The sequence below is a fragment of the Saccopteryx bilineata genome, chromosome 4, assembly GCF_036850765.1.
Source record: "Saccopteryx bilineata isolate mSacBil1 chromosome 4, mSacBil1_pri_phased_curated, whole genome shotgun sequence".
In the NCBI taxonomy this organism is placed as follows: domain Eukaryota; kingdom Metazoa; phylum Chordata; class Mammalia; order Chiroptera; family Emballonuridae; genus Saccopteryx; species Saccopteryx bilineata.
This window is the reverse complement of record NC_089493.1, coordinates 190,231,271-190,257,351: the sequence shown is the minus strand read 5'-3', so window position 1 is coordinate 190,257,351 and position 26,081 is coordinate 190,231,271. Positions and strand designations below refer to the sequence as shown.

Here is a 26,081-nt window from a genome sequence, read left to right as displayed (position 1 = left end):
CTTGTAATGTGTGCGTGGTAAACGTTCTTCTTGGGGAAGGTTAAATGAAATAACGCACAGGAAGGGCTTAACACAGTGCCAGGCCCGTAGTTCTCCACAAACTCTTCCCAGTCGCGGCCAGGGCTGTGATTTCCGTCTCTCCGTGGCGGGCGCCGTCCAGCTGGAAGGGTTGAGACGCCCACTTCAAACCTGTGTCCCGGGGAGGTAAGTTCCTCGCCTGCGCGGAGGCTGTGCCCAACACCCCGGGCGGGCTTCCTTCCTCTCCTGGCTAGCTAAGCCCAGGTTGGCCTCTGTGGCGTAAAGAGGGGATTAAGGTTAAAGTGGTTTATATCTTTGCCATGGGCAGGCTGCTTTGTGGTATATTTAAATAAGGAATGCAGTATATTTATTTATTTGGGGGGGTGGATTTTCATGGGGAATTTTGGCCCTGATTTTTTTTTTCTTTCAATTCTCATTCCTCCTGTCTTTCCCTAAATACCTTCTTGTCCCGACTTCCCGTGTCTGCCTCCATTACTCATTACTGCTTTTACTTGAAACAGCTGCATTTCCTAGCATGCTCCACCCTTATTATGTAAGGTGGTCTTAACCCTTTTTAGAACTGCTGAAAGAAAAAAAAAGAAAAAAGAAAGAAAGAAAGGCCTGGAAGCTTTTCCAGAGAGTTTTTTCTGAACCAGCAGTACTCCTGGACAGGACAGATGTCGAGGGCGCCCCGCCGTGGCACATGGTGTTGACTTCTCTTCGTTATCCCTCACTCTCCAGCCTGAAATTTAAATCAGCCTTGCCCGGGTGGAAAGGGGTCATGCATCATAGGAAACCTCTGATTCTCTGTCCTGCAGACCTGGATTGTGAGTTTTTTGGGTTTTTTTTTTTTTTTTTTTGTATTTTTCTGAAGCTAGAGACCGGGAGAGACAGAAAGACTCCCGCATGCACCCAACCGGGATCCACCCGGTGCGCACACCAGGGGGCGATGCTCAGCCCACCAGGGGGCGATGCTCTGCCCCTCCAGGGCGTCGCTCTGACGCGACCAGAGCCACTCTAGCGCCTGGGGCAGAGGCCAAGGAGCCATCCCCAGCGCCCGGGCCATCTTTGCTCCAATGGAGCCTCGGTTACGGGAGGGGAAGAGAGAGACAGAGAGGAAGGAGAGGAGGAGGGGTGGAGAAGCAAATGGGCTCTTCTCCTGTGTGCCCTGGCCGGGAATCGAACCCAGGACTTCTATACGCCAGGCCGACGCTCTACCACTGAGCCAACCGGCCAGGGCCCGGATTGTGTTTTGTAACGACTGTGACTGCTGGGCCGCCACAGGGTAGATAGACTCTCCTCCCCACTCACTGTGGCCTTCACAGCTCTGTCGGCAGCATCGCACCCGACACAGCCCTTCCCCTGGATCATTTGTGGAGACATGTGCCATTAAACGTCCTCAATGTCGAGCAGAGAGGGAGATGGGGGAAGTAACTATATTTGTGGGTGAATGTGTGGACTCCGGAGCCAGACGGGGCTCCAATCCTGGTTTACCACTTACTTACTGGCTGGGAATTTTTTCCATTTGTAATATGGGAAGAATAATAAGAGCCCTTTCACAGGATGCAATGAATGTTGACTTAACTCAGATTGGTTGCTTCAATCACAGCACTAAGTGTCCCTGTCAATGTTATTATAATTCTTACTGACTGTAGTCTTCCTCCCAGAGAATGCTCAAGATAGAGCCTGACTTGGAAAAATATAGATTGACAAGATTGAAAAGAGTTCTTGTCCACATTCAACTATGTGTGTGGTTATGTGGTGATCTTCCACTAACATAATTTTGGAGAAAGTGGCCATTCTCCCTTGATTATATCCAGTGGTGAGGAACTCAGTTCTTCCTAAAGCAATTTATTCCATTTGCAAAAACAATTACTGTATAATAGTAATTATTTCCCTTTTATGGGGGGGTTGATCTTATTTCCCATAGATTGTTGTTACATAGAGCAATTATAATCCTTCTTCCAAATGATAGGACTTTAAAAATCGTATTGTTGTTGTATTTCTCACCACCCACTTATCCAAGTTTTTTTTTTCTTCCATATACTTTTATGATTACCTTAACTATTCTGTATGTGTTAGACTTGAGGCAGGCTCTCTCCCATGTCCAGTTAGCTTCCTCTTAATAGGTTCTAATCTTTATGCCCGTGTTAGAATGGGACTGACTGCTCTCTCGCTACCTTGACTTCCATCGGTGTATTCTAAAGGGACGTTGCCCTACGAACAGCCATTGGGCTCATTTCACCAGGCTGTTCACTGCATCCCCACTGCCTCCCCAGCCCTCCCTGCTGTCGATCCCTTTGACCCCATCTCAGACTTGTACATCTGACTTTCTGGAGTCTGAATTGCAACACTTTGCATTTATCCTAATTTGATTTTGGAAAATAGTTTTATTTCATCAGCTTTTCAGAAACACTTCCTATTTTGAGTTTCCCATCTCGCCTGTTAGCCACCCCTCTCCCCAACTGCTCTGCAGTTTTGGTGAACGTGCCCTGTGGATCTTTGTCCAGGTCGTCAGTACAATCAACAGAGTCCTCTCGGCTTTTTTCAGTGTCTCTCTATGGTCTGGGGTGTGGATTCCATAAATATATTGTTCTGTTCTTTCTGGATAAAAATCTTGAGGTCTTATTGGCCTGTAGCATCTTCTTTCCCCGGGGTTCTGTTGTTCATATTTTCTCTGGAATGAATTCCTGTTAATGCTTAATTCCTCTGTGTGTTGAATTTTCTCTAAACTCTTGGTTTCTCATAGCACTTTTCATCAGGACTTGAGCTTCATCCTTGTCCTGTTAGTCTGGTGCCAGAAGCCGCACTGGTATAGGATGTGGGGTGTGTGTGTGTGTGTGTGTGTGTGAGAGAGAGAGAGAGAGAGAGAGAGAGAGAGAGAAAGAGAGAGAGAGAGAGAGAGAGAGAGAGAGATTCTGTGTTGGAAAATATTTTAGCCTGAGAAATTGGGCCCTTCTTTCAGCAGCAGAGCTCATCGAGAAGCTGTAGTTTCTCACAGTCACTCCCTTTGCCACCCTGGGTGCCCTTGGGCACAGGGCTTGTTTGCCTGAGTAGCACTGGGACTGAATGCGATGCAGGAGGAAGCACAGAGGACTGAGGCCGACAGGCTCGCCCCCCATGTCTGTAGGTCACAACCACCCCCACCACCGCAGCGCCCACTTAGAGAGCCCCTCTCTGTGCCTGGGGCTGTGTGTGTGTGAGAGAGAGAGAGAGAGAGAAAGAGAGAGAGGGAGAGAGATTCTGTGTTGGGAAATTGACTTCACATTGACGGACTCATTTCACCTTACGGCCATGCAGGGCAGGAACTCACACTGCCCTCATTGCACAGAGGAGGGGGAAGTGAGAGAGGTGAAGGAACTACCCTAGGTAGGAGCAGGTGCCTCAGGGCTCATCCAGGCAGGTGGGCTTCAGGTCTGCGCTCCAACCACTGGTCAGGTCATTCCTCTCAGATCTTTTAAGTCGGCCCCTTCTCTGTATTCCAAACTCAATTCTCAAAGAACAACTGGAAGAAAAAAATATATGTGTCCCAGTTGAATCAGTAAGCACCTGTTCAATGCGCGGCATCTGGCGAGGAATGCCAATGTGATGATCTGGACATCTGGCGGAAGAGCCGTTATGTCCAGTTTGGGGAAGTGGAAGGCATTAGAATTGGAGCTTGAATAGGGTTTCCATAGGTAGAAATGGGAACATGGTACAGATTCACAAATATTCATGGTTACACGGAACCGAATAAGGCACGAGCCCACTTTAAAAGGATGGAAGCCGCACTTTAGGAAGTTTTAGGTGACAAGACCATTTGGAACAGAATCCAGTAGGTCAAGTCTTAAGGAAAATATATATCCCCATGGTTATGTGGCTAATTACTGTTATTTTTAAAGTTTTAGAATATGAGGGGATAAATTCTCCCAGAGCAGTTGTGATGAGCCTTGTGGACTGTTTTCCCCCACGAGTATGTGCCTAGCTTCGGGCAGGACTTGCCCACCTCATCGGTTTAGATGGACCGCTCACAGGTCCTGCTAAAACAGCGTAGAGAGGTGCATCCTGGCTGGAGTCCTGGGACTGCACTTCTCACGGCTTTATCACTGCCTGTGTGGGCTCAGGCTCCCATTCTCTTGTCCGAAATGCCAGTCTGGGTTCCTGACCCCTGATTCATTCTGCACTTTGGCAACAGTGTGGGTTGTGGTTCCTGAGAGTCTGCCAGCACATTTAACCACCCACCTTGACTCCCTCTTTGAGCTGTTCAGCCTCTTAGTTCCTGTCTGCTCCCCAGCATACCCACTCCGTGCTCCCCGCATACCCACTCCATGCTCCCCAGCATGCCCACTCCGTGCTCCCCAGCATACCCACTCCGTGCTCCCAGCATACCCACTCCGTGCTCCCCAGCATGCCCACTCCGTGCTCCCCAGCATACCCACTCCGTGCTCCCAGCATACCCACTCCGTGCTCCCCGCATACCCACTCCGTGCTCCCAGCGTACCCACTCCGTGCTCCCCAGCGTGCCCACTCCGTGCTCCCCAGCGTGCCCACTCCTTGCTCCCCAGCGTGCCCACTCCGTGCTCCCCAGCGTGCCCACTCCGTGCTCCCCAGCGTACCCACTCCGTGCTCCCCAGCGTGCCCACTCCTTGCTCCCCAGCGTGCCCACTCCGTGCTCCCCAGCGTGCCCACTCCGTGCTCCCCAGCGTGCCCACTCCTTGCTCCCCAGCGTGCCCACTCCGTGCTCCCCAGCGTGCCCACTCCGTGCTCCCCAGCGTGCCCACTCCTTGCTCCCCAGCGTGCCCACTCCGTGCTCCCCAGCGTACCCACTCCTTGCTCCCCAGCGTACCCACTCTGTGCTCCCCAGCGTACCCACTCCGTGCTCCCAGCATACCCACTCCGTGCTCCCCAGCATGCCCACTCCGTGCTCCCCAGCATACCCACTCCTTGCTTCCTGTCCTCTACAGTGTGTGCACACCCTGACTCAGGCTGGTCTGCATGGTGCAGAGCCGTGAACTTCTGGTCTGAGGCTTGTGGGCTTGCCCATGGATCTCAGCATCTTGTGCATCTCTGGTTGAGCCTGAGCTGCCCCTGGCCCCGGCCTTACCCTTCCAGGTTGGCTTCCTGCTCTCCCCCGCCCTTCACATAGTTCTCCACGGCCTTGGTAACTGAATTTGGACTTTCACCATCTCAGCCTCGGGACCTGAGATTGGATTGCAGGAGGATTTCTGTGGCAGAGACCTTCGTTGGAAACTAGAGACTGCCAGCCCACTGGCTTGAGTCCTGGAAACCACTTCAGGCTTCACCCTCATGGCCACCTGAGACCTTTTATGATGCCCATGCTGGAGCGTAGAGGTGCTCCAGGGCTGGACTCCGTGAAGGATGAGTCACACCATGCCCTGAGCACCTGCAACCCACGCAGAGAATAGAGCAGGCTTTCTGTGGTCGAAATGCCCAGGGACGCTGATTTCACTGGAGCACTGTCCTGCTCAGAAAGGAGTTGCAGAAGTTTCTGGAATGTCCAGCACTTTCCTGACTTCTTTTTCTTTGATCCTCCCCATCTCTGCTCAACTTTAGCATGTGGGTAGAAAGCTATTTTATATGTGGGGTTTCTAAGGAGTATTAATGGCAGCCAACAGGGAATACTCTTGCATGCAACCTTAAATGAGCAAAATACCTAGGCAGAATTCTGGTTTTCATCATTAAAAAAACAACTGTGGAACATGGCAGAAGTATTTATCTGAGTCACAGTTGCCTCATTTGTAACCTTCAGAATGGTAGGAATGATACTTCTCTCATGGAACTGATTGTCTAAATGAGATCAGATATCTACAGATGCTTCCTAAATTCAGTGCTATGCAAATAAATACCTTAATGAGTCCACCTATAATATCTGAGTTTAACTACTAAATCTTCTATCTGAAAGATGGGGTTCCGCTTAGAACCTTACACTCACTGAGCTCAGAAGCCCTGCTCAGAGTCACCCCCGACTCTGAACTCGAACTTGACAAGATCAAGCTTTCACGGCTGCAAATTGTAGCCTCACACCAGCCACGTCAGCAACCCAACCAGGTGGACTTCAAAGGACTTTTTGCCTAAATGAGTTCATAGTTATTTATTAACTAACAAGCATCACTTTTCAAGGATACAGAACCAAAGAAGGCACTCCATGAAGAATGGAGTCATTTAAAGGAGCTACTTGGTCCTACTGTGTCCCCAGGGATGATGATGAATAAGCAAGTGAAATGTCCCCATAACTAGAACAGCTCAGAATAGTAGTAGCACAGCAGTCTGGGTCGTGCGTTCCCGCCACGGGGCTGGCAGGGCGAAGGCCGCCGCGCTCGGTTCCGGGAGTTCTGGGAAGGTGGGGGGGGGCGTGCGAGGACAGAGACGGGTGTGATACCAAGTCCTCGGGGCCATGGAGGAAAGCAAGCCCCACTCGGCCCTCTCGGCGCGTACAAATATGTAGAAAAATTCACATCTCATATTCAAAAACATAGTACAAATAGAATTAAAAGATACAAAAAAAAACCGATGGGGAAAATATTAATCTGAGAACAATTGTCTCCACGAAAGCATTCAAGTATGTCCCCACAGCTAGCTGGCAAACAGCGCAGCTCTGTATGTTATTAGAGTCCTGACTCTGTGGAGCACTGACCTTATTTGAGAAGCATTTCATAAACACTGACACACACACACAGCCCAGCAGCTTTCGGGGCCGTGACTAGATACAGGGCCTCCTTCCGGAGGCCGGCCCTACCTCCCGGGCTCGTCCAGCTGTAACTAGACCACTGGACCTGGTGCCCCTGGCGTGCTAATGCCCCTAGTCTTCTCCTTCTGCTGTAACTAAGCAGGTAGTAACTGTCCCAGGAGGAAATGAGGGAGGAGGGGACCTTGCACTGAAATTCGCTGTTTGGGCAGGTTTGCCTCGGAGCTGGTAGGCCGCAGAGGAACTCAGCTTTGAGGAGAAGGGTCCGAGAATGGTCAGTTGGCCCAGTTTCTTTTCGGAGACTTTGTCTTGTGCCTGCAGATCTGTGAGGTACGTGTGCAGGGGGTGGGTCCCAGACAGTGTCCGCTGTCTTTGGAATCGATACCTGTGGCCTGCAAGAGCCCCGAGAAAACACGTGGACTACATACACCTCACTAGAAGTTGGCACATTTCTCTGCATTGCTGCCAGCTTACAAGTCCTGAATTTCTGCCACAGAACTGAGGGCTACTCCTCCTCTCCATCCTTCCCCCCTCCCCTCCTCCCTCCTCCCTCCCCCCTCCCCTCCCCTCCCCTCCCCCTCCCCTCCCCCTCCCCCTCCTCCATCCCCCATCTTCTCCTCCTCCCCTCCTCCCCATTCCCCTCCTCCCCTTCTCCTCCCCTCCCTCTTTCTCCTCCTCCTCCTCCTATATTCTTTCCTAAGAGATTTTCAGGCTTTCCAGGTCTCCCTGGAGACATCTACTCCACCCTGCCCCACTGATCTCCGCCCACCTGGACAGATGACTCTCGGAGTGTGATGGGAGGGGACCTGGGCTTTGCAGTGTGAGCTGCCCTCAGGAGAAGTTTGCCCTGCTTGTCTTTCAGCCTCTGGAAAGATCTCCGAGCCACAGGAGACTTCTGCCTATCTGGGAAGGCAAGGGAACAGAGAGGGACCCAGCCTAGTTCAAAACAGATACAGACTAACGTGGAACTGGAGAGGGCACTTTCGGATTGCAGAGCATATCCTGGGAGCCCGCAGTGCCCAGGTAGCTTGTTTGGGGTCCAGGATGGGAGGGTCTTAGGGAAACGGCGAGGGGAGGAATGCTGGGAACCGGGACTGGAACAGGAATCCAAAATGACACTTACTTCATGCGAGTCTTTAGCAACCCTAGTGCCCCCCTCACTTACTTCATACCAGGGCTGGTGACCAGCGCTCTGTTTATTCTGTGGAGGCTTACATGTTAATACTTTCTGAAGCGATTTTCATATGCTTCCTCCTGCCCTCCTTGTGTGTTCTAGAGATTTCGCAAAGACCTAAATCTCCTCTGGGTTCTCTCCCGACTGGGGCCGCATGCTGATTCGAGCCCTAAGTCAGCCAGGAAGCTCTCTTCTGCCTCTAAAACAGGAAGCATCTCCTTCCGAGAAGACTGCGCTCCAGTTTTCTTTGTGTTGCTAACGAACAAAGAGGCCCCGTTGCAAAACAGCATTTCATGAGCAGAGCGGGGCCGATAGCACCTCTTGCCAAATGTGACTGTGTAGCTGTGTGTGTGTGGGGGAAACAGCTTTGTCAAGAGGAGGGCTGAGGGAGGCAGCTCTGGGGAATTTTTAGCAACGGCAGCATGGTGTCGTGGAGGGAAGGCTTGCCTGGGAATGGGAAGACCCGGTGGTACCTCTGACGCTCCGAGTGACCTTGGACAAATCACTTGACCTCTCTGGGCCTCAGTTTCCTCATCTTTAAAGAGGATGAGGGGGGTAGACTGGAAGACCTCCAAGGATCCTTCCAGCCCTCTACGTCCTCACTTCTGGGGGCTGGGATTTGGGGTTTAGACCTGAGCCAGCAGTTGACCAACCCAAGGGACTTGCTAGAGGCAATAGAGAGGCCAGGACAGCTGCTTAAGGGAGTGGTTGGTCCTTGATTAAGGCTCAAATAATTAGCTCAGCTCCACAGTAAGCCTTCTGAAATTAGGAAAGAGAAATATGTTTAGTTTCAAAAATAGTAGTCGGTGTTTCTTAAAACCGATCGGGTTTGGGCTTTGTAGACGTTATGCACAGACTTGCTTTCCCTTGCTCTACAGCAGAGCCGTTTGGAGCGGCAGTGCTGGGGTTAGTGTGACCTGGGCTCGAATGGCCTCACCGGCTAAGTCATCTCGGGCATGTTCTTTAACAATACCTTGCTTCATTGGGCTGCTGGGAGGATCCAGTGAGGTAATACACGTCCAGCTCAGAGGACAGTGCCTGCCATTAAATAACCACTCAAACAGCCATTATTCTGATCACTGACGGCTGCTGAGCAAACCACTCCAGAACTAGTGTTGGAAAGCAACGGTGACTTGATTATGCTCTTCGGGTCAGGATTTTGGATACGGCTCCGTGGGGATGGTTTCTCTCTGCTCCCTGACGTCTGAGGCTTCAGTGGGAGTGTGTGAGCTTGAGTGGCTGGGTGCGAGTCACCTGCCTGCCGTGCGCTCACTTGTCTGGACCCCAGACCGGGTTGACTTGAAGGCTGAGCTCGATAACTGCTGACCGGAGGGCCGGCCTGTGAGCCTCCACGTGGTTCGAGCTTGCTTGCAGCATGGTGGCCTTGGAGCTGACTTTCTTACGTGGAGGCTCACAGCTCCGAGAATAGTTGCGCCATCGTGTTGTCAAAGCCGTGTAGCTATGGAAATGCTGTCTGTCTTTTCTGTAGGGTAGAACTAATCTCTTAACTAGATTAAAAGCTTCTTGATGGTAGGAGCTGGGCATTTCTCTGTGGCTCAGTCCAATGCCTGGGAAAAATAAAACTGAGTCAACACATTTTTTTTTAAATTGAATTGTATCGGTGGAAAGACCCTCAGCTTCAAAGCCAAAGAGATTTGGATTAAAAAAAAAAATCTGTATTCAGAATGTGCCCTTTGGCAAATCACTTGTCTTTATAGACTCAGTTTTCTCATAGAAAAGAAAAATAGAGACAGTAAAGCTATGTGAAGGATTGTTCTAAGAATCAGGCATAGTACAGGCAAGATGCCCAATACACACTTGATGCTAATGGACATTGTGCGGCACGGTGGCTCTGTGGCCAGCACACAGGTGCTCGGCGTAGATAGAGCTAGCGTCAGATACCATTGCTTATTGTCTGTGACTGCTCTGAGTCCTTTCACCTCTTTGAGTCTTAAGATCTTCATCTGTAACATGGGTGTAATAGTAAGTGCTTTCCAGGGTGTTGTGAGGATGGGGAGTCTGTCATGTAAAGCTTCCTGCTCAGTCCCTCACACACAGTAGGGACATCATACCTAGTACCTATAAATTTAGTAGCCTCAATTACCAACTGTAGTTCTTTTGCTTGTATTTTGATTCATCCACGAATTTATGTATTGAGCAACTATTGATTTAATGCTGATACCTCACAGTAGCCTAGTTTCTCAAGTCCCTGCAGGCGAGGGTCTATTGATGCCTACATCATCCCATGAGAAGGAACTCACTGGCCCAGGCCAGCAGCTTGGGACAGTACTCCATTTGAACATATGTACAATTGAGTTTTAACTGCCACTGTTGGCTTTTGACCCCAGAGTGCCCTCTGGCTTCCTTAAGTTATAACCACTTTGCTCAGATATCCACATGGCTCCTTTCCTCTGTGAGTCTGTGCTCTTTCTTGCTGCTGTGTAACTACAGGCAAGCATTGCTGAGTCTTACCTTGCGACTGTTTCTCTTGTTGCCTTTTTAAAACATCGTTTCCCTGGCTCCGATCTGACAAACTGTCCTAGCCTTGCCGGCGTGGTGTCTACCCAGAACACCAGGGTTGCTTCTCTAGGTGCTTTCTTGGACCAAGGCTCTGTCAGGAACCATTGACCAGGAGCTCCCCCTTTTTCCCCTGTAAGAGCTCCCCAAAGCCCCTGGGACTGTCTTATGTCTTCTTGTTGTTATAAGCCCCTCCACCCACTCCATCAGAGTAGACATGTTACGTTTGGGCCGCCCAGGACTTAGCCTCCTGGCAGAAGACCATCTTCTGCACTCATGGGGTACATTCAGGTAGACTTGGTCAGGGACCTTACCCTCTCCTAGTCCAGGGATGGGCTCATGACCTAAGTCAGGTTAATGGATCTTCCTTCCTGGACTTAAAACCATGGCCCCAGGGAGCGAGATTGGACACGATGGACTCCCATTTCATCTGAGCGCCTGTGGAATGACCAGCCAGGTCCACTCTCCTTTCCTCACACCTGTTCTTAAGAATCCCCTTGAATCCAAAAGTCCCTGTAGCCTTCTGTTAGTAAATTCCCTTTTGCTCAACTTCAGAAACTTGCAGCTAAGAAACTCGAACTGAGAGAGCCACAGGCGACAAACTTCTGGGGAGAAAACAAGCATAATGAGAGGGACTGTGGCTGGTGTTTGGAAAAAGGTAGACCCGGGTTTGAATCATGGTTTTCCATTCACCAGCCGAGTGCCCTTTAGGCAAGTTCATTTTCCTCTTCGAGTATCAGCATCACTGTAAAATAGTGAGGATGATGAGTCCTGAAACCCTGGTTCTCAACCTAGGCCGCACAGTGGGATCACCTGGGGAGATGTAAAACTTCCCGATGCCTGGGTCTCATCCGAGTGAATGAATGATTTGGGGGCACTTCCTGGGTGTTGCCACTCTAAAAAGCTCCCAGGTATTTCTGATGTGCTGCAGTGTGTGAGAGCACTGACCTAAAGAAACTCTTCAAAATATAGAGAGCATGAACTCAAAGTGAGTTATGTGAAATGCTTAGCAAAATGTACGAAGTGACAGAAGTTACTCTCTTCTCTTCTTTCCTGTCTTGGAGTGAACCAGCATCACCTGCTTTGCTTCCAGCCGTTTCCTTTGTCCGGAGCGGTCATAGCGATGCCCAACCGCGGTGCTGCGCAGCCTCACTTATTTATACCATGCGAGGTGAAGGCCAGTCATCAGGGAAGCTGGAATTATGGACTATACAGAAACGTGATTACTTTCACATCCATTGAGTAACTGGGGGCGAGTTCACCAATGCTTTGTGAGAGCGTTCTGTGGAGTAACTGGCTTTGATGGATAGACAAAACTGATTTACAATGACCAGGCGACAGCAAAACTGAGTCTGGACCAGGACTGCAGAGGATCCTCTCCCTGATCCGCCCTGCGACTTGCTGGGTGACCTTGGCTCAAGCAGTTCAGCTCTTGTGTCTTGTTTTCCCAGAGCCCATTTTCCAATCGGTGCAGGTTCAACATAATTTTTTTTGAGGAAATGTGTTGAAGGGACAGTTGTTAAGACAATGACGAGAAGACTGCAGGAAGCAGAGAGGAGGCAGGGCCCTAAGCCTCTTCAGGGGATGGTTACAGATGTTGGTTCTCTCATCTGCCGTCCCCCTCTTCCCTGACCCTTCTTGTCTTAACACTCTGCCCTTACCCCCTCTCATCTTCCTGTGCGGGCACCTCCCCAAACCTCTGTGTTTATGAAGTCCTTTCTAGTTAGAGGAGGCAAAGGGAAACTTCCCTCTAGCCCAGTGGTTTTTCTCCACCTTAGTACTATTGACATTTAAGGTTGGATTTTTGTTGTTGGGGGGGGGGGGGGGATCACCTGTTCATTTAAAAATATTTAGCAGCATCCCTGACCTCTACACACTCAATTCCAGTAGCATATACCATCTCCCCTCCTCCCAGTCTGACAGCCAAAAAAATGTTGCCAGACGTTGCCAGATGTCCCCTGGGGGACAAAATCACCTCTGGTTGGGAGCCACCTCTCCAGCTCAATCTCAAGGAAGTGTGTTTAAATTAATAAAGAGAAGAAATGTTTGCATGCACAGTGGCTAATCTCCATAGTGCCCTCAGAGCTTTGCTCCCGGGCCCGGGAGCCAGACAGCTAACCAGGAGTCCTTACTGCCATTGTTACAGACGGGGCTTCTGAGGTACAGTGAAGTTAATGGTAATAGTAACAACCACAGCTATCATTTATTGAGTGTTTATTATGTGTTATGTGCACGGCTAAGTGCTTTATGTAATACATTGTCTCAATTAATACTTACGTTGACAGAGTTTGCAAACCCGTGGCTAGTAGGCCAAATCCAGCTCTCCAACGTGTTGTGCTTGGCCCACATGGTATTGGCTCACATAATTGATTTTTTTTAAAATATCAGTTTCTTGCCAACATTTTAAGATGGGTGAATTCATATAAAAAAAAATCTATTTCTAGCTTCTCTCCCCAAAATGGGAAATTCTTGCAACAAGGGGTCAGCATGACTCTGTGGCAGTAATTGGCTGGCTTTTAGAGGAGGCACATCTCCGTTCCTCCGCAGTCCCCATCGCTCCCTTAGTGCGTCCAACACGGACACTGCATGTCAGCTGCCATTTGGCATCACGGTATTGGCTTTTGCTCAGCCCTGCTCCCCCCCCACTGATACCCGCCGGCCTCTCCAAGGCTGTTGTATCTGTGGTCCTTCCCTCCCACCTCCACTGTGTTGTATATATTGCTGTAAAGACAGTTCACTTTAAAGACAAGGGAACTGAGGCTCAACCAAAGGAAAGGTTTGGCCACATTTACACAGAGAGTAAGCAGCAAAGTTGGGAGAGACCAGCGCCCTCCTGCCTCGCCAGCGTCGCCCTGCCTGGCACCGCAACGTAGCTGCTGGTCAAGTCTCCCGGCATCCTGGGCTGCTCTGGCCGGATTCTCCTCCATCGGTTTCCTCGGAGAACTGGTTCTGGGTCCCGTTCGCTCACCAGGAAACCCACATGCCACCAGGATGGGAAGAGAGTCCTCTGAGTGTAGCTCCCAAGCTGTCTCTCCCGCGTCTGTCTGTGCCGCTCCTTGGTCGGTGTCCAAGGGCTGCTCGCTCACTCCCACGTCGCCGAGGGGCCAGCTGGTGTGCGTGCTTCTGCCCGAGACAGGCCGCGCTCGCCTGTGGGGAAGATGTGATTGCTTTAGGAAATTAAGTGGGAGTGGTTAATTAGGAAATGTACTGAAGGCCCTGGAAAGAAATAGCAGAAAAGAAAAATAAATTGGAACCCTAAATGCAGAAATGTTTCTGGCCACGTGGCTAAGGGTGCCGCGTTCAGTGGAGCTGGAAGCACTCGGTCCCGTTTCCCTGCTTCTGCAGCAGCTTTGATACAGCCCCCTTGCATGAGGACACGGGAGGGAATGGTAACGTCAGCTGGCCCAGCCTTTCCTCCCACTAAATGGTGAACGAAGGCTCAGAGAGAACACTAAGAGAAACTGGCAGCTTAGAAGGAGCAGTAGGGTTTGAGACTCAGAGAGGCGTGAGTTGGAATTGTTGATGGATTCTTGCTTGATGTATAATCCTGGGCAGAGCTCCGAATCTGTGTGCAGGCTGCTCCCTGTGAAACCAAGGTAGCCTCTGGCTATTGCCAAGGATGGTTGCTGGGAATTAGTGAACAGAACCAGGCACAGTGACCGCTGATAAAGGACTATGTGCCAGGCACTGTTGTTCTAGCACATTGCTTGTGTTTTCTCAGTCTTTACAACATTCCCACGAGCTTGGTACTATTATTATCTCCTTGTATAGGTGAAAAACAAAGGCACTGAGCATAGATATTACTTACTCAGTGTCCCATAGCTAGTAAGTGTCCCAGCCAAGTTTTCCATGCAGTCGGTTTCAAGAATCCACATTCTCAACCAACACTAAGCATTGTATCTCTCTGGCATAAGACCTCTAAGGTCTACCGGAAAGTTCTCTCCGTTTTTGGAATAAAACAAAATACAAATTTTTCTTACCATCAATAAACTTTATTAAATAATATAATAGCCATTATTATTAATGATTTCTTGCCAGCGTGAAGGCAATTTGTATATCCCATTTTTGAAAAATGTTTTATCTTTTGATGCAAAAAATTGAACTAGTGCTTGTTTGATATCTTCTTCATTTTTTAATTTTTTGCCCTTCAAAATATTTTGTAAGGACAAAAACAAGTGATAGTCAGAGGGTGCTAAGTCCGGGGAATATGGTGGATGCGACAGACATGCTTCTGTAGCATTTCTTCCTTGTTGAAATTCGTAAAAATTACAGTGGTGTAAATGAACTTTATCAGTAGCCATGGGTACACTATCGCTTCACACATAAGACTAGCGTGAATCAACTTTATTTTAGTTAATTTGCTACGTCAGTATGTATACATTAAGTGATAAAAATAGAGAGGCACACATGCGCCAAATAAACATGTGCTTACGTGTCGAAACTTGGGATAGAAACGGACAGAACTTTCCGGTAGACCTTATATATAATTTATAGATAACATTATATAATCAATAAATAAAATAGAACACATGTGTAGTATACTTTATATCTAATTTAAATGATGTTTAATATATAAATTTTAATTTTTGATATAATTTATATGAATTTTAATATAAATTTTTACTATAACTAAGGTATTGTATTAGGTTGAACCCAATAGAATTGTCAATTTTGTTGGCAGCAGAGGTTGAATAGTGGTGATTTTATAGAGTTCATCCTAATATATGATACTTAGGTCCCAGAAATTTCTCTTCTTTCTCTCTCTCTATAAACTCAGAAAGTGCATATAGACGCACACACACACTCACACTCACAATTTTCTTGGTGAAACGGAGCTGCCATCTGTAACACCTAACGCCACAGCGGTCAGACAGGGTGTGCGGACGCCACCTCACACAGGCTCAGTAAGTAGGGTCCATACTATCGGGTCTCAGGCATGCCTCCCGCACACCTGCCGGGTCCTGCTGGGTAATAATACTCCCCCATTCATCTCTAGTGGCTTGGCTTTCGGTTTAAGAGTCTCCGCGTACAACTTCTAAGTTACAGGTAAAGTATTGAGCCCAGGAGCTCGTTTTTATTCCGTGGGACTCTGATATGTTCAATATGCTCCAGTCTAATATTTATATAATACAAAGCTTCCTGTCGAACCGAGCTGAATACCGTTCCCCTCCCCCGCACGTGAGAATTACAGTGCCGCCAGCCTGACGTACCGCCCTGCCCAGCCTCGTCGCTCGTTCCTTCTGTGTTTTCTCTTGGGTCCTCATGGTACTGTCCCCTGCTGTGCTTACTGAAGTTTTGACTGTCAGTGAACCTTCTCTTTGGAAACTCGATCCAACTGTTGTCCCATCTGTGGGTTTTAATACAGTGAAAGTTCCTTTTGACCTCTCAGGGTGTGGGTTCTGAGTCTTTGCAGGAGAGCTGTGTGGCTGGTGGCCCTACACTCCCCAAACCCCTGGCCAGAATGAGCTTGGAGAGGCCTCGGCCCAGGCCGAGAAGAGGCACGGCTGGGGGGCTTGGTCCTCAGTGCTGGCCGCGTGGGCGGGTGGGTGTGCCCAGTCCCGCAGCCAGCCTAGAAGCCCATGAGAGTAAGCATAGGTGTGCCCAGTCCCGCAGCCAGCCTGGAAGCCCACGAGAGTAAGCATAGGTGTGCCGAGTCCCGCAGCCAGCCTGGAAGCCCACGAGAGTAAGCATAGGTGTGCCCAGTCCCGCAGCCAGCCTGGAAGCCCACGAGAGTAAGCATAGGTGTGCCCAGTCCCGCAGCCAGCCTGGAAGCCCACAAGAGTAAGCATAGGTGTGCCCAGTCCCGCAGCCAGCCTGGAAACCCACGAGAGTAAGCATAGGTGTGCCCAGTCCCGCAGCCAGCCTGGAAGCCCACAAGAGTAAGCATAGGTGTGCCCAGTCCCGCAGCCAGCTCGGAAGCCCATGAGAGTAAGCATAGGTGTGCCCAGTCCCGCAGCCAGCCTGGAAGCCCACAAGAGTAAGCATAGGTGTGCCCAGTCCCGCAGCCAGCTCGGAAGCCCATGAGAGTAAGCATAGGTGTGCCCAGTCCCGCAGCCAGCCTGGAAGCCCACGAGAGTAAGCATAGGTGTGCCCAGTCCTGCAGCCAGCCCGGAAGCCCGTGAGAGTAAGCATAGGTGTGCCCAGTCCTGCAGCCAGCCTGGAAGCCCATGAGAGTAAGCATAGGTGTGCCCAGTCCCGCAGCCAGCCTGGAAGCCCATGAGAGTAAGCATAGGTGTGCCCAGTCCCGCAGCCAGCCCGGAAGCCCATGAAAGTAAGCATAGGTGTGCCCTCAGGAGCCCCTTCCGCTCCCCCCGGGGCCGCTGGTTTGGGTCTGTGTGCTAATCCTGGAGCTTCGGGGATACAATGAGAGCTAACTTTTATTGAGACCTCATGTTCTTTCAGGCACTGTGCTAAGTGCTTCTCATTGTTTCCTTTAATCCTCACAAGAATGGGATCCGGTCCAAGTAGAGGCACAGAGAGGATAGAGAGTTTGCTTATGCACATGACGAATGGTGGAGCTGCAGTTCAGGGCAGCCCACTCGACCCACGGCTTTGCTTTCTTAACCACCACACTCTCCAGCTCTCAGCCTTCTTATGTCTGAGGTGCTACCGCCTCCGCGCCCCTGAATCTAAAGCAGCCGGTTTTCCTGATCCCTGCGAGCAGAAACAAATGCAGAGAGGATGCGGATGGACCACGGATTGAAGCCCGGATACAGTCCACTTGCGAACGCAGTTGCTGCCCGGTTTCTTTTGTAGAGTGGGGTTTCCTTGTGCGATTCCCCAATCTGCTCAACAGAAGAGTCAGGGAAGGCTCACGCAGGGACCCCCAGCCCAAGGGAGTCGTCCTGGCTGCAAGCAGGAGGGCCCGTTCATTCCGCCACCCAGCAAGGCTGCGCTGAGTCCGCCATGTGTGCCCACGGAGCTGTGGGGAACAAGCGCTTTCTCACCTCACCTATTTGCTCTTCCAGAAAGCAACCTCTGACACCTGCTATAATGGCTGGGGTTTTTTGTAAAGTCCAGAAAAATAGCAAGTGTGGGTGAGGATGTGGAGAAATTTAAATGCAATATAAAAACAGTACAGCCTCTGTGGAAAGTAATATGGCGATTTGTCAAAAAGGTGAATGCAGAATTCCTGTCTGATCAAGAAACTTGACTCCTGAGTTTATCAGAAGAATTGGAAGTAAGGACTCAAGACACTTGTGTGCCAGTAGTCACAGTAGCCAAATATTGGACACAACCCCGGCGTCCGATAGCTGTATGGGTAGACCAATGTGGTATGTGCACATCATGGAATGCTATTCAGCCCTCAGAAGGAGTGGAGTTTTGATAAAGGCTACACTATAAATGGACCTTGAAGACATTATGTTAGGCAAAGAAGCCAGACACAAAGAACAACTATTGTATGACTCTACTTATATGTACTATGCTGGGTTGGCAAATTCACTGAGACAAAGAGTAAATGAGAGACTACCAGGGCTAGGGGTGTGGGCCATGAGGAGTCAGTACTTACTTAATGGTAGTGAGTTTCTGTTTGGGGTGATAAAAACGTTTTGGAAGTAGATAGTGGAGATGGTTGCACAACATTGTGAATGTACCTAATGCCACTGATCTGTGTACTTAAAAATAGTCCAAATGGTCAGTTTTTTTGTTATATATGCTTGACCACAATTTAATTTAAAAAAACTAAAATAAAAGCTCACAAGAGAAACAAAAAATCAGCTTTGTAAAGGAGCAAAATCTTATAGAAAACTCCTTTTGATTCATCTCAGCCCCCAGGCCTTGTGCCTAGCACAGGGCCTGGCGCATAGTAGGAGCACATTTCTTTTTTTGCTTGAACCAAACTGGGAATCACTCATTTCATCTGTAGTTGAACATGGCAATGAGGCTGTTGAGGGTAGATGTTAGTTACTACCATGGCAACCGTGGAACACAAAGATGATAAAACAGGAAAATGCAGTAGTATTTTTGGCATGTGGGGTTAGCGGGAGGTAACACGGCCCATTGCAGGTAAATATAAGATTTGAGGGAGAGTGAATTGTTAGCCATTGTTAGAAAAGCTCAGAGTCCCAACCAAGCTGTGTCCCCTTTGTTCCGGTGAGAGCATCCAGGCAGCTCCTTAGACCAGGGAAACTGAAGGGGGTAGGACGATGAAGTCCAAGTTTGTATTTGGACTCCAGGAATCTTTGTTAGAATCTCTCAAGAGAAGACAGGAAGACAGCCACACTCCTCTCCATTTATTGCAAACACCGCTCAAGGCTTCAAGAAGAGGCATTGTGGTCTTATGCGTCTCTTTGGCCATTAGCGGAGTCACAGCTGGTATCTGGGGGGGGAAAGAAAGAAGAACACAATTTGGCATTTAAGGAAATAGACCCGGGAGGAGATAAAAGGAATTTGTCTTGCTGTGTCATTTCGTGGGCCAGAATGCTTCCTTTAGAGGAAGAAAATGGTTTCTACAAGCTGATTTTTAAAAGTGAATCTTTGGTCTGTTCGTACTCAATCATTCTCCCCGTGTTCAGATTTGATAACTGTTTTCAGATTAGGAAGGAAAGTCTTTGCCTCCCCTCCCTTCCACAATGCTTCTCCCTCACCCGACACACACAAACTCTCAGACACGCAGTATATGCCATCGTTCTCAGCAAGGGGAGAGCTTCCAAGGGAGGAGCAGTCTCAGATTCTGGGAGCTGACCCCCCGCAGGGCCCACCATACTGCCCCAGCCCACCTGCGACTTTCCTCTTCCTGACTCAGAGTTCTGAGCGCTGTCCCTGTCTAGCGCAGCGTGTGACACAGCAACACCATGAAAGAACCTGGCCCTCTGCCACTGCCACTGATGAACCCCATTCGAAAGGTCTTTAGGCAACCTCTGGGGTAGTCGGGAGTGATTTATGGTAGCAAAGGGATCGTGGGGTTTGGAATTAGGACTAACTGGGAAGCCAGGCTTTGACACTTGATCCTTGTCTAACTTGGATGAGTCACTAAACTCCAGTTTTCTCATCTGTTAAGTGGGCACGGTGATACCTCTGTCCCGGGACTCGGGTGTACGGCACCTATCAGTGAGAAGCTTCTCCACACAACCCGAAGGTCGGCAGCTGCCCGGGACCCAGCGGCTTCTGCTGTTACGAGGAGACAGTCATTTTCTGTGCTCTGGATGCGGCAGCAGAGTGTATGAATGCCGTTGTGCTGGGAAGATCTCAGCCGCCCATAACTGAGCAGAGCTCGGGCTAGCACCCGGCTGGATCCCGCGGTACAAAGAGCTAGTGATTAGAGATCACTCGTTAGAGTGAAAGCACCAGGCTGACTGCTTTAGGTCCAATATCATGCTCAGTTCCCACAACTCATATGATGCTGGTACTATTACTATACCCATTTTCCAGAAGAGAAAACTGAGGCTTAATGAGGTTAAATCACTCACCCAAGACCACTCAACTAGTAAACACTTGAACCCAGGCAGTCTGACTCCAGAGCCCAGGTGTGTGACCAACATACTGGCTGCTGTGGCAGGAAAGCCGTCCTTGAGGTCACTTTAGAAGCTGAGCCCAGAAGATGCCAGTCTCAGGATTGGCCGTGTGTTTGCAACCCTCAGTCTGGGAAGCCCTTTTTCTCTCTTGAACATCCCCCCGTTTGCCCATTGAATGAAGTCCTCATTCTTCGTTGCTTTTCCAGGCTTGCCGAATCTCGCCCCCATCCGTTCTGTATTAGTTAGTTCACTCATTCATCCAGTCGACGTTCATTTGCTGCACAGCTCCCCTGTATTAGGACTGTGAGTGCTGGGGATCATTTGCTGGGTTTACTCACCAGGCCCCCGGCACTGCCCAGATGACTTTTACACAGTACCCTGTGTACTCGTCCTACAACTCTACGTGGTAGATCTTCTTTCCACATATGCTTACTACTACCTTACAGTTGACCAAATAGAGGTCATCAAGAGGTTAAAATAGTTGCTTAAGGCCCCCCCAAATTATGTCAGAACCGGGATTCAAATCCTTCCAGGCTTTCATCAACCCCGAGACCCAAGGAAATGTGTCTTCCCTTTTCCAGCTCCTATGGTGTTGATGAGTCTTCTAGACTAGCGGTTCCCAGACTTGAGCAGGCATCTGACTCACCTGCAGGACTCGTTCAAGCACAGCTTGCTGCCCCCCCCCACCCCACTGCAGGTTCTGACTCCGTAGGTGGGGATGAGATTGAAGTTTCTGTCATGCTCCTGGGTGACGCTGCTGCTGCTCTCTCAGCTCTTGGAGCACAAGGACCTGGTCTTTAGCATGATACAAGGACCGACACAAAGTTGTTGCTTGATAATGTATTTGTTACTTTGAATTGTTCAATTGCACATTAATTTCTCTTTTTCTATATTATATTGTATTTTTATTTCTTAGTGTGCATAGTCTTAGGCTTTTCCATTCACATTTTAACACCCGGGGGTCAGAAATCTCACTTATACTTCTTAGCACCTTTGCAGAGCCTTGCGCGCTCTGGGTGTTAGGTCAATGTCCGCTGGGTGTTGCTTGACTCGGAGACCAGCCTGGCTAAGACCCACGCTGCGAGCCAGTTGATCTCTGGGAAGACAACTCTTGAGGCAGTCTCTAGGAAACCAGAAGGGGACCTCATGTAGAGTCCCCGCTCAGGAGTGCTTGTTGGATGAACATCACTTTGCTTCTCTGTGGCCAGCAGCCTCTGGACCTGTCTGATACCTGGAGCCCAGGCCAAGACTAGGAGCTCAGCCTCAGTTCTCCCCAGCTTCCAGCTCACCTACAGCAGTGACTCTCAATCCTGGCTCACGTGGGTATCACCCGGGGAGCTTTGAAATAATATTGATGCCTGATATTTACACCTAGAGATTCTGATTTCATTGCTCTGGAGTGTGGCCTGAGCAGCAAGACTTTCAAAGCTCCCTGGTGATCCCAGCATGCAGCTGAGGCCGAGAAACATAATTGAGAGCATTTGGCTGCACGGTTTTCTCCTGCGCATTTACAGAGGCACGTTATATGTGTGTTTAGGGTGCGCCCGTGTGTGAGAAGCATGGGGCTATCCATTTCTTCTTGAGTGGTGCAGAGCGAGCATCTCTACCTCAGGGATGCAGGTGCAGGGATTGAAAGTCAAGCCTTTGGGTAAAATCTTGGCAAAGCCAGAGGGTACTTGAGAGCACTGAGCAGGCCTGCCCTCCTCTCCTCTGGCTGCCTCTGGCTGGCTGCTGGTTTCCACATTTCATAGCCAAGGGGGCTCCGTTTCCAGGCTGAATGCAGGTGGTGTGGCTGCTGCAAGGCCCTTTTGTTTGCCCTCGGTTCAGAAGGGGCCGTCCTCTCAGGGACTGAGGTGTGGGGCTTAGCGTTTGGCATCATGTGCGTCGTCCCTGAGTTTATTCTTGGGTTTCTCGGTTGAAATGCACACGGCTACTTGAGACCCATGAGCTGGCGGAGAGCAACGGGAAAGGTCATGCCTGGGCCCCCGCCCAGCAGGTTGCTTGACTCAGCACAATCCTGGGGTAATTAAGCATGACAAGAAGCAAAAGGGGGAAAAGGCTGGTGCTTGCCCGTGTGCCCTCAGCCCGGAACCCCCGGGATCAGGGTACTCAGAAGTGCCAGCTGTTCTCAATTTTATCGGAGCCAAGGTCTGGCTCACCTACGGCCATCTCCATCGGTTTGTCTCTGGGCAGTTGGGGGCGCCTGAGTAGACCGGCAGGATCGAGTCACCCAGAGAGATGGTTGGGTAAGTAGCTCCCATTCCCTCTCCTCTCTTCTCTCCTCGTGTGGCCTCGGGTGCCGTGTTGAAGAGATGTGACCATGTTAGTACCTTCGAATTGCTCACTGTTGTTTGAGAAGTAACATTGGGTAAAGCACTGTGTCAGACACTGGAGCAAAGACCAGTACATGAGACTTGGTTTCTTTTCTAACAGAGCTTTTACACTAGATAGGAGAGCATTTAGTCATGAGAAAGTCTGGAGTCAAGTTCAGTCACCTACTTGGCCAGACTGGTAACAGCGTTGGGCAGCCTGTGACGCCACCGGGAATGATGGGGGCTGATCGGTGCAGAGTGAACCAGGACCACATGCTGAGCCAAAAGTACATTTTAAAAATCCTCCTCACTCAGCCCCAAAAGCAGGGTCTGTACAATGGGACCCAGTGGTGGGCAGCCAATGTGACACTCACTTCTAACCCCATAAGGTGATGAACATTCAGCTAAAGGGCTCCAGGGTCCTTCATGGCTGTGACAGTCTGAAGACACAAAGCCCAGGGTGGACTCATGATCCCGCAGATGTGCTCTTTTGGGACCAGCTTCATCTGCATTGGCTGATGAAGGAGCCCCGCTTGAGCATCTAAGGAAGCTTCCCGAATGCAGCTTGTCCAAATCGGGAATTGACTTGGGCTGGTGTGTCAGTGTGAGCATCTAACGAGGCTGCAATTGCGATAGGATAGTCATTTTGCCCTCCAGGTATGACTTGAAGTTCATCTCTCCCTTTCTGTCCCTTTAGAAACATGAGCATCCGGGGACAGAGAGAAGGAACAGGGTGGGATCCTGAATGGGCCTGTGCATTCTCACTCTGCTCAGCTCTGCTCAGTCAGGGAGTGTTGACATGGAGAGGTGGGTGGGCTTCTTTTTTTTTTTTTTTTTTTTTTTTTTTTTGTATTTTTCTGAAGCTGGAAACAGGGAGAGGCAGTCAGACTCCCACATGCACCTGACTGGGATCCACCCGGCACGCCCACCAGGGGGTGATGCTCTGCCCCTCTGGGGTGGGGGGTAGAGGGGTCGCTTTGCCGTGACCAGAGCCACTCTAGCGCCTGGAGCAGAGGCCAAGAGCCATCCCCAGCGCCCAAGCCAACTTTGCTCCAATGGAGCCTTGGCTGCAGGAGGGGAAGAGAGAGACAGAGAGGAAGGGGGGGGGTGGAGAAGCAAATGGGCGCTTCTCCTATGTGCCCTGGCCAGGAATCGAACCCAGGTCCCCCGCACGCCAGGCCGACGCTCTACCGCTGAGCCAACTGGCCAGGGCCACTGGGTGGGGTTCTGCCCCACTTTCCTTCTGGCCTCATCTGGCCTCGCTGCCTTGCCCATGGCCCATCACTGGACTGTAGGCCTGGATCCCCCGGGGGCAGGCTCTGGGGGCTTTGGCCACGGTCTCAGCTCTCAAGCTCTGTTCTGCGATGCTCGATGCTCGGTTTCCTAGCAAGGCTTCAAGAGGCGTGTATCCGCCTCAAGGACTTTTTCTTCCAGGGGCTGACCAAGAAACACAGACTTGCCACATGGAATTAGAGTGGCAAGTGACAGTTCCCGATGTTTGAAGCATTGCATAGCTTCCACTTCTTTCTTGCTTCTGACAGGGTGCTATTTTTAGCATCCTTCTCCAGCTGCATGGGACTTTCTCCCTGGTGTTCTCTTTCTGTTTGTCCATGGGGTGCTTGTGTTTTCCACCGAGCGGGCTGCAGCGGGATGGTTTCTGCAGAGCCCCTTGCCTCCTGCCTTAAACAGTTTGCCCCCTTGCTGTGCCCCACGCCCCAGAACCATGGCCCTGAGCCACGTCAGCGTGAACAAACCACAGACTGAAATTGCAACCATTCAGGAGAGAGGAGTCTTTAATTTGGGCTTAAAATAGCCCACAGCCTGAGATTTTGAGGGACCAGGAGCAAGGTGTAATCGCAGGAATGGGTACTGGAGACCCAGCCCAGCATGAGCAGGGGCTGTGGGCTGCGGAAAACATGGGCACAGAGCTCGGAGGTCTGGGCTGGCGTCCCCACAGCTCGCTGGACACTGCATTCTTGAGTCTCTTTCATAATGGAAGGGTGAATGAGGTGGCGATAAAAATACATGGGACCTGCCTACTTCATCCGGAATGGAGCAGATATCTGCGCTCCCCCTTTGCTCAAAACTGTGCAGGCATCATTGTCATAGTAACTGAAACCAGGGCCACCATGAGCTCCTGAGTCACTATGCACTGCACATGATATGCTCTAGGGATGCCATTCCTACTTTATGTCATGAAAAATGTCCCCTGGAGTTGTAAAAGCAGCAGGGCTAGTAAGAAGAAGAGCGAAGAGCAGTGAGCACTTAGGGGCTCAGCACCATTCTACCGTCTTGGCCCGTATAAACTTGGTTGATTCTCTGCCCATCCCAAGGAGGAGGACATTGTAATTATCTCTGTTTTACCAATAGAGAGGTAGAGGGACAGGGAATTTAAATAACTTCCCAAGTCATGACACTAGGTCAGTCTACCAAGTTGCAGGGTAAGCTTCGGTGTGTCCCCAGTGCTCACACTTAACCACTATGCATCACATTCTATGTTAATGTTGCGGTTTTTATCATTCTTGTTACTGTGATTACTGTCTGTCTTAGTTAACTCAGTCTGTTATAACAAAGTACCGCAGACTGGGTGGGTTAAACAACAGACGTTTCTTTCTCCGAGTTCTGAAGGCTGGACAGCCGTGACCAAGGTGCCAGCGTGGTTGAGTTCCGGTGAGAAATGGCTACCTTCTCTCTGTGTCTTCACATGATGGAGAAGAGTCACATGGTATCTTCTTCTTATAAGGACACGAATCCCATGCGAGGCTCCACTCTCATGACCTCATCTAAATATACTGACCTCCCAGAGGCCAGGCCTCCAAATACTATCACATTGGGCTTCTACACATGAAACTTGGGGGAAGACAAACAGTCATAACACTGCCATTTCTTGTTTTTGACCTTCTGGAATATATGAGCTCCTAGATCCGGGGTCAGCAAACCACACAGTAAATATTTAGGCTTTGGGGATCATACCGTCTCAGTCGCAACTCTTCAGCTCTGCCCAGATAGCACGAGAGCAGCCATAGTCAATCTATAAATGGATGAGCGTGGCTGTGTTCCAGGGAAACTCTATTTATGGGTACTTAAATTTGAATTTCATATAATTTTTATGTGTCACGAATTATTATTCTTCTGATTTCTTTTTAACCATTTAAAAATATAAAAATCATTCTCAGCTTGCAGACTTCACAAAACCAGGCCGTGGGCTTGATTCGTCCATAGTTTACTGGCCTTCAGCCTAGTGCACAGGGGTTTGAAGGCTCTGGTGTTTCTTTCCGTCCATGTTTTCCCAGGATCTTGGTCCCGGCACCATCTCCACCCGTAAATGCTGACCGAATGAATTACGCCGCCGTGGTGAGCTCTCTCTCGGGTGTACCGGGCCACAGAGGGCTCTCTCAGATGTGCTGGATGACGTAGGGGGTACTGCGGACTTTCAGAGAAGGGGTCAACAGTGTCCCTCGCTCCAAACAAGGGGCAGAAATCCAACCTTTGTCACAATGGCTGAGAAGAGAGCAGAAACCCCCCATCTTGTGGGTCTTTGTGAATGTTTGTAGGAGAGGGAAGAGAGAATTTCTTTTTCTACAGAAAGTGTAGGGATTTATTCTTTGCAAATAGACCTACAGAACATGATGTATAATAGGAAACAGATTTCCCCCCGAAGATACATGGAATGTCCCCACCTCCCAAACCAAGAAGAGAATTGTTTCCTCTTTACAAAGGAAACAAATTGGATTCTCAAAGGAATAATCAGAGAAGTTTTTTAAATTGTCATAATACGCAAGATATGGTTTCATGAATGATGAAAGGGAGGTCTGCCTTTCCTGGGTCTGGACATGCAGAACCGGGTGAAGAATCAGACGGGCCTTCCTCTCTCTCTCTGCGCAGTTCCTGTCCCTTGGCACGGCGTCGGTGCCAGATGG

At 49.9% G+C, this 26,081-nt stretch overlaps 1 protein-coding gene across 2 annotated transcripts in view; it reads left to right on the top strand.

Annotated features, from left to right (window-relative positions):
* Positions 1-26,081, top strand: part of SLIT3 (slit guidance ligand 3) — a 606,305-nt gene that overhangs the window by 5,598 nt on the left and 574,626 nt on the right. Inside the window, exon 1 of one of the 2 annotated variants that reach the window (XM_066273228.1) lies at positions 22,073-22,095. The exons of the other annotated variant lie outside the window; for it this stretch is intronic. Coding sequence (XP_066129325.1) covers positions 22,088-22,095 — 8 coding nt within the window. The 5' untranslated portion in view covers positions 22,073-22,087. Of the gene's footprint in view, positions 1-22,072; positions 22,096-26,081 lie in introns of those variants that run through there. 2 annotated transcript variants of the gene reach the window in all.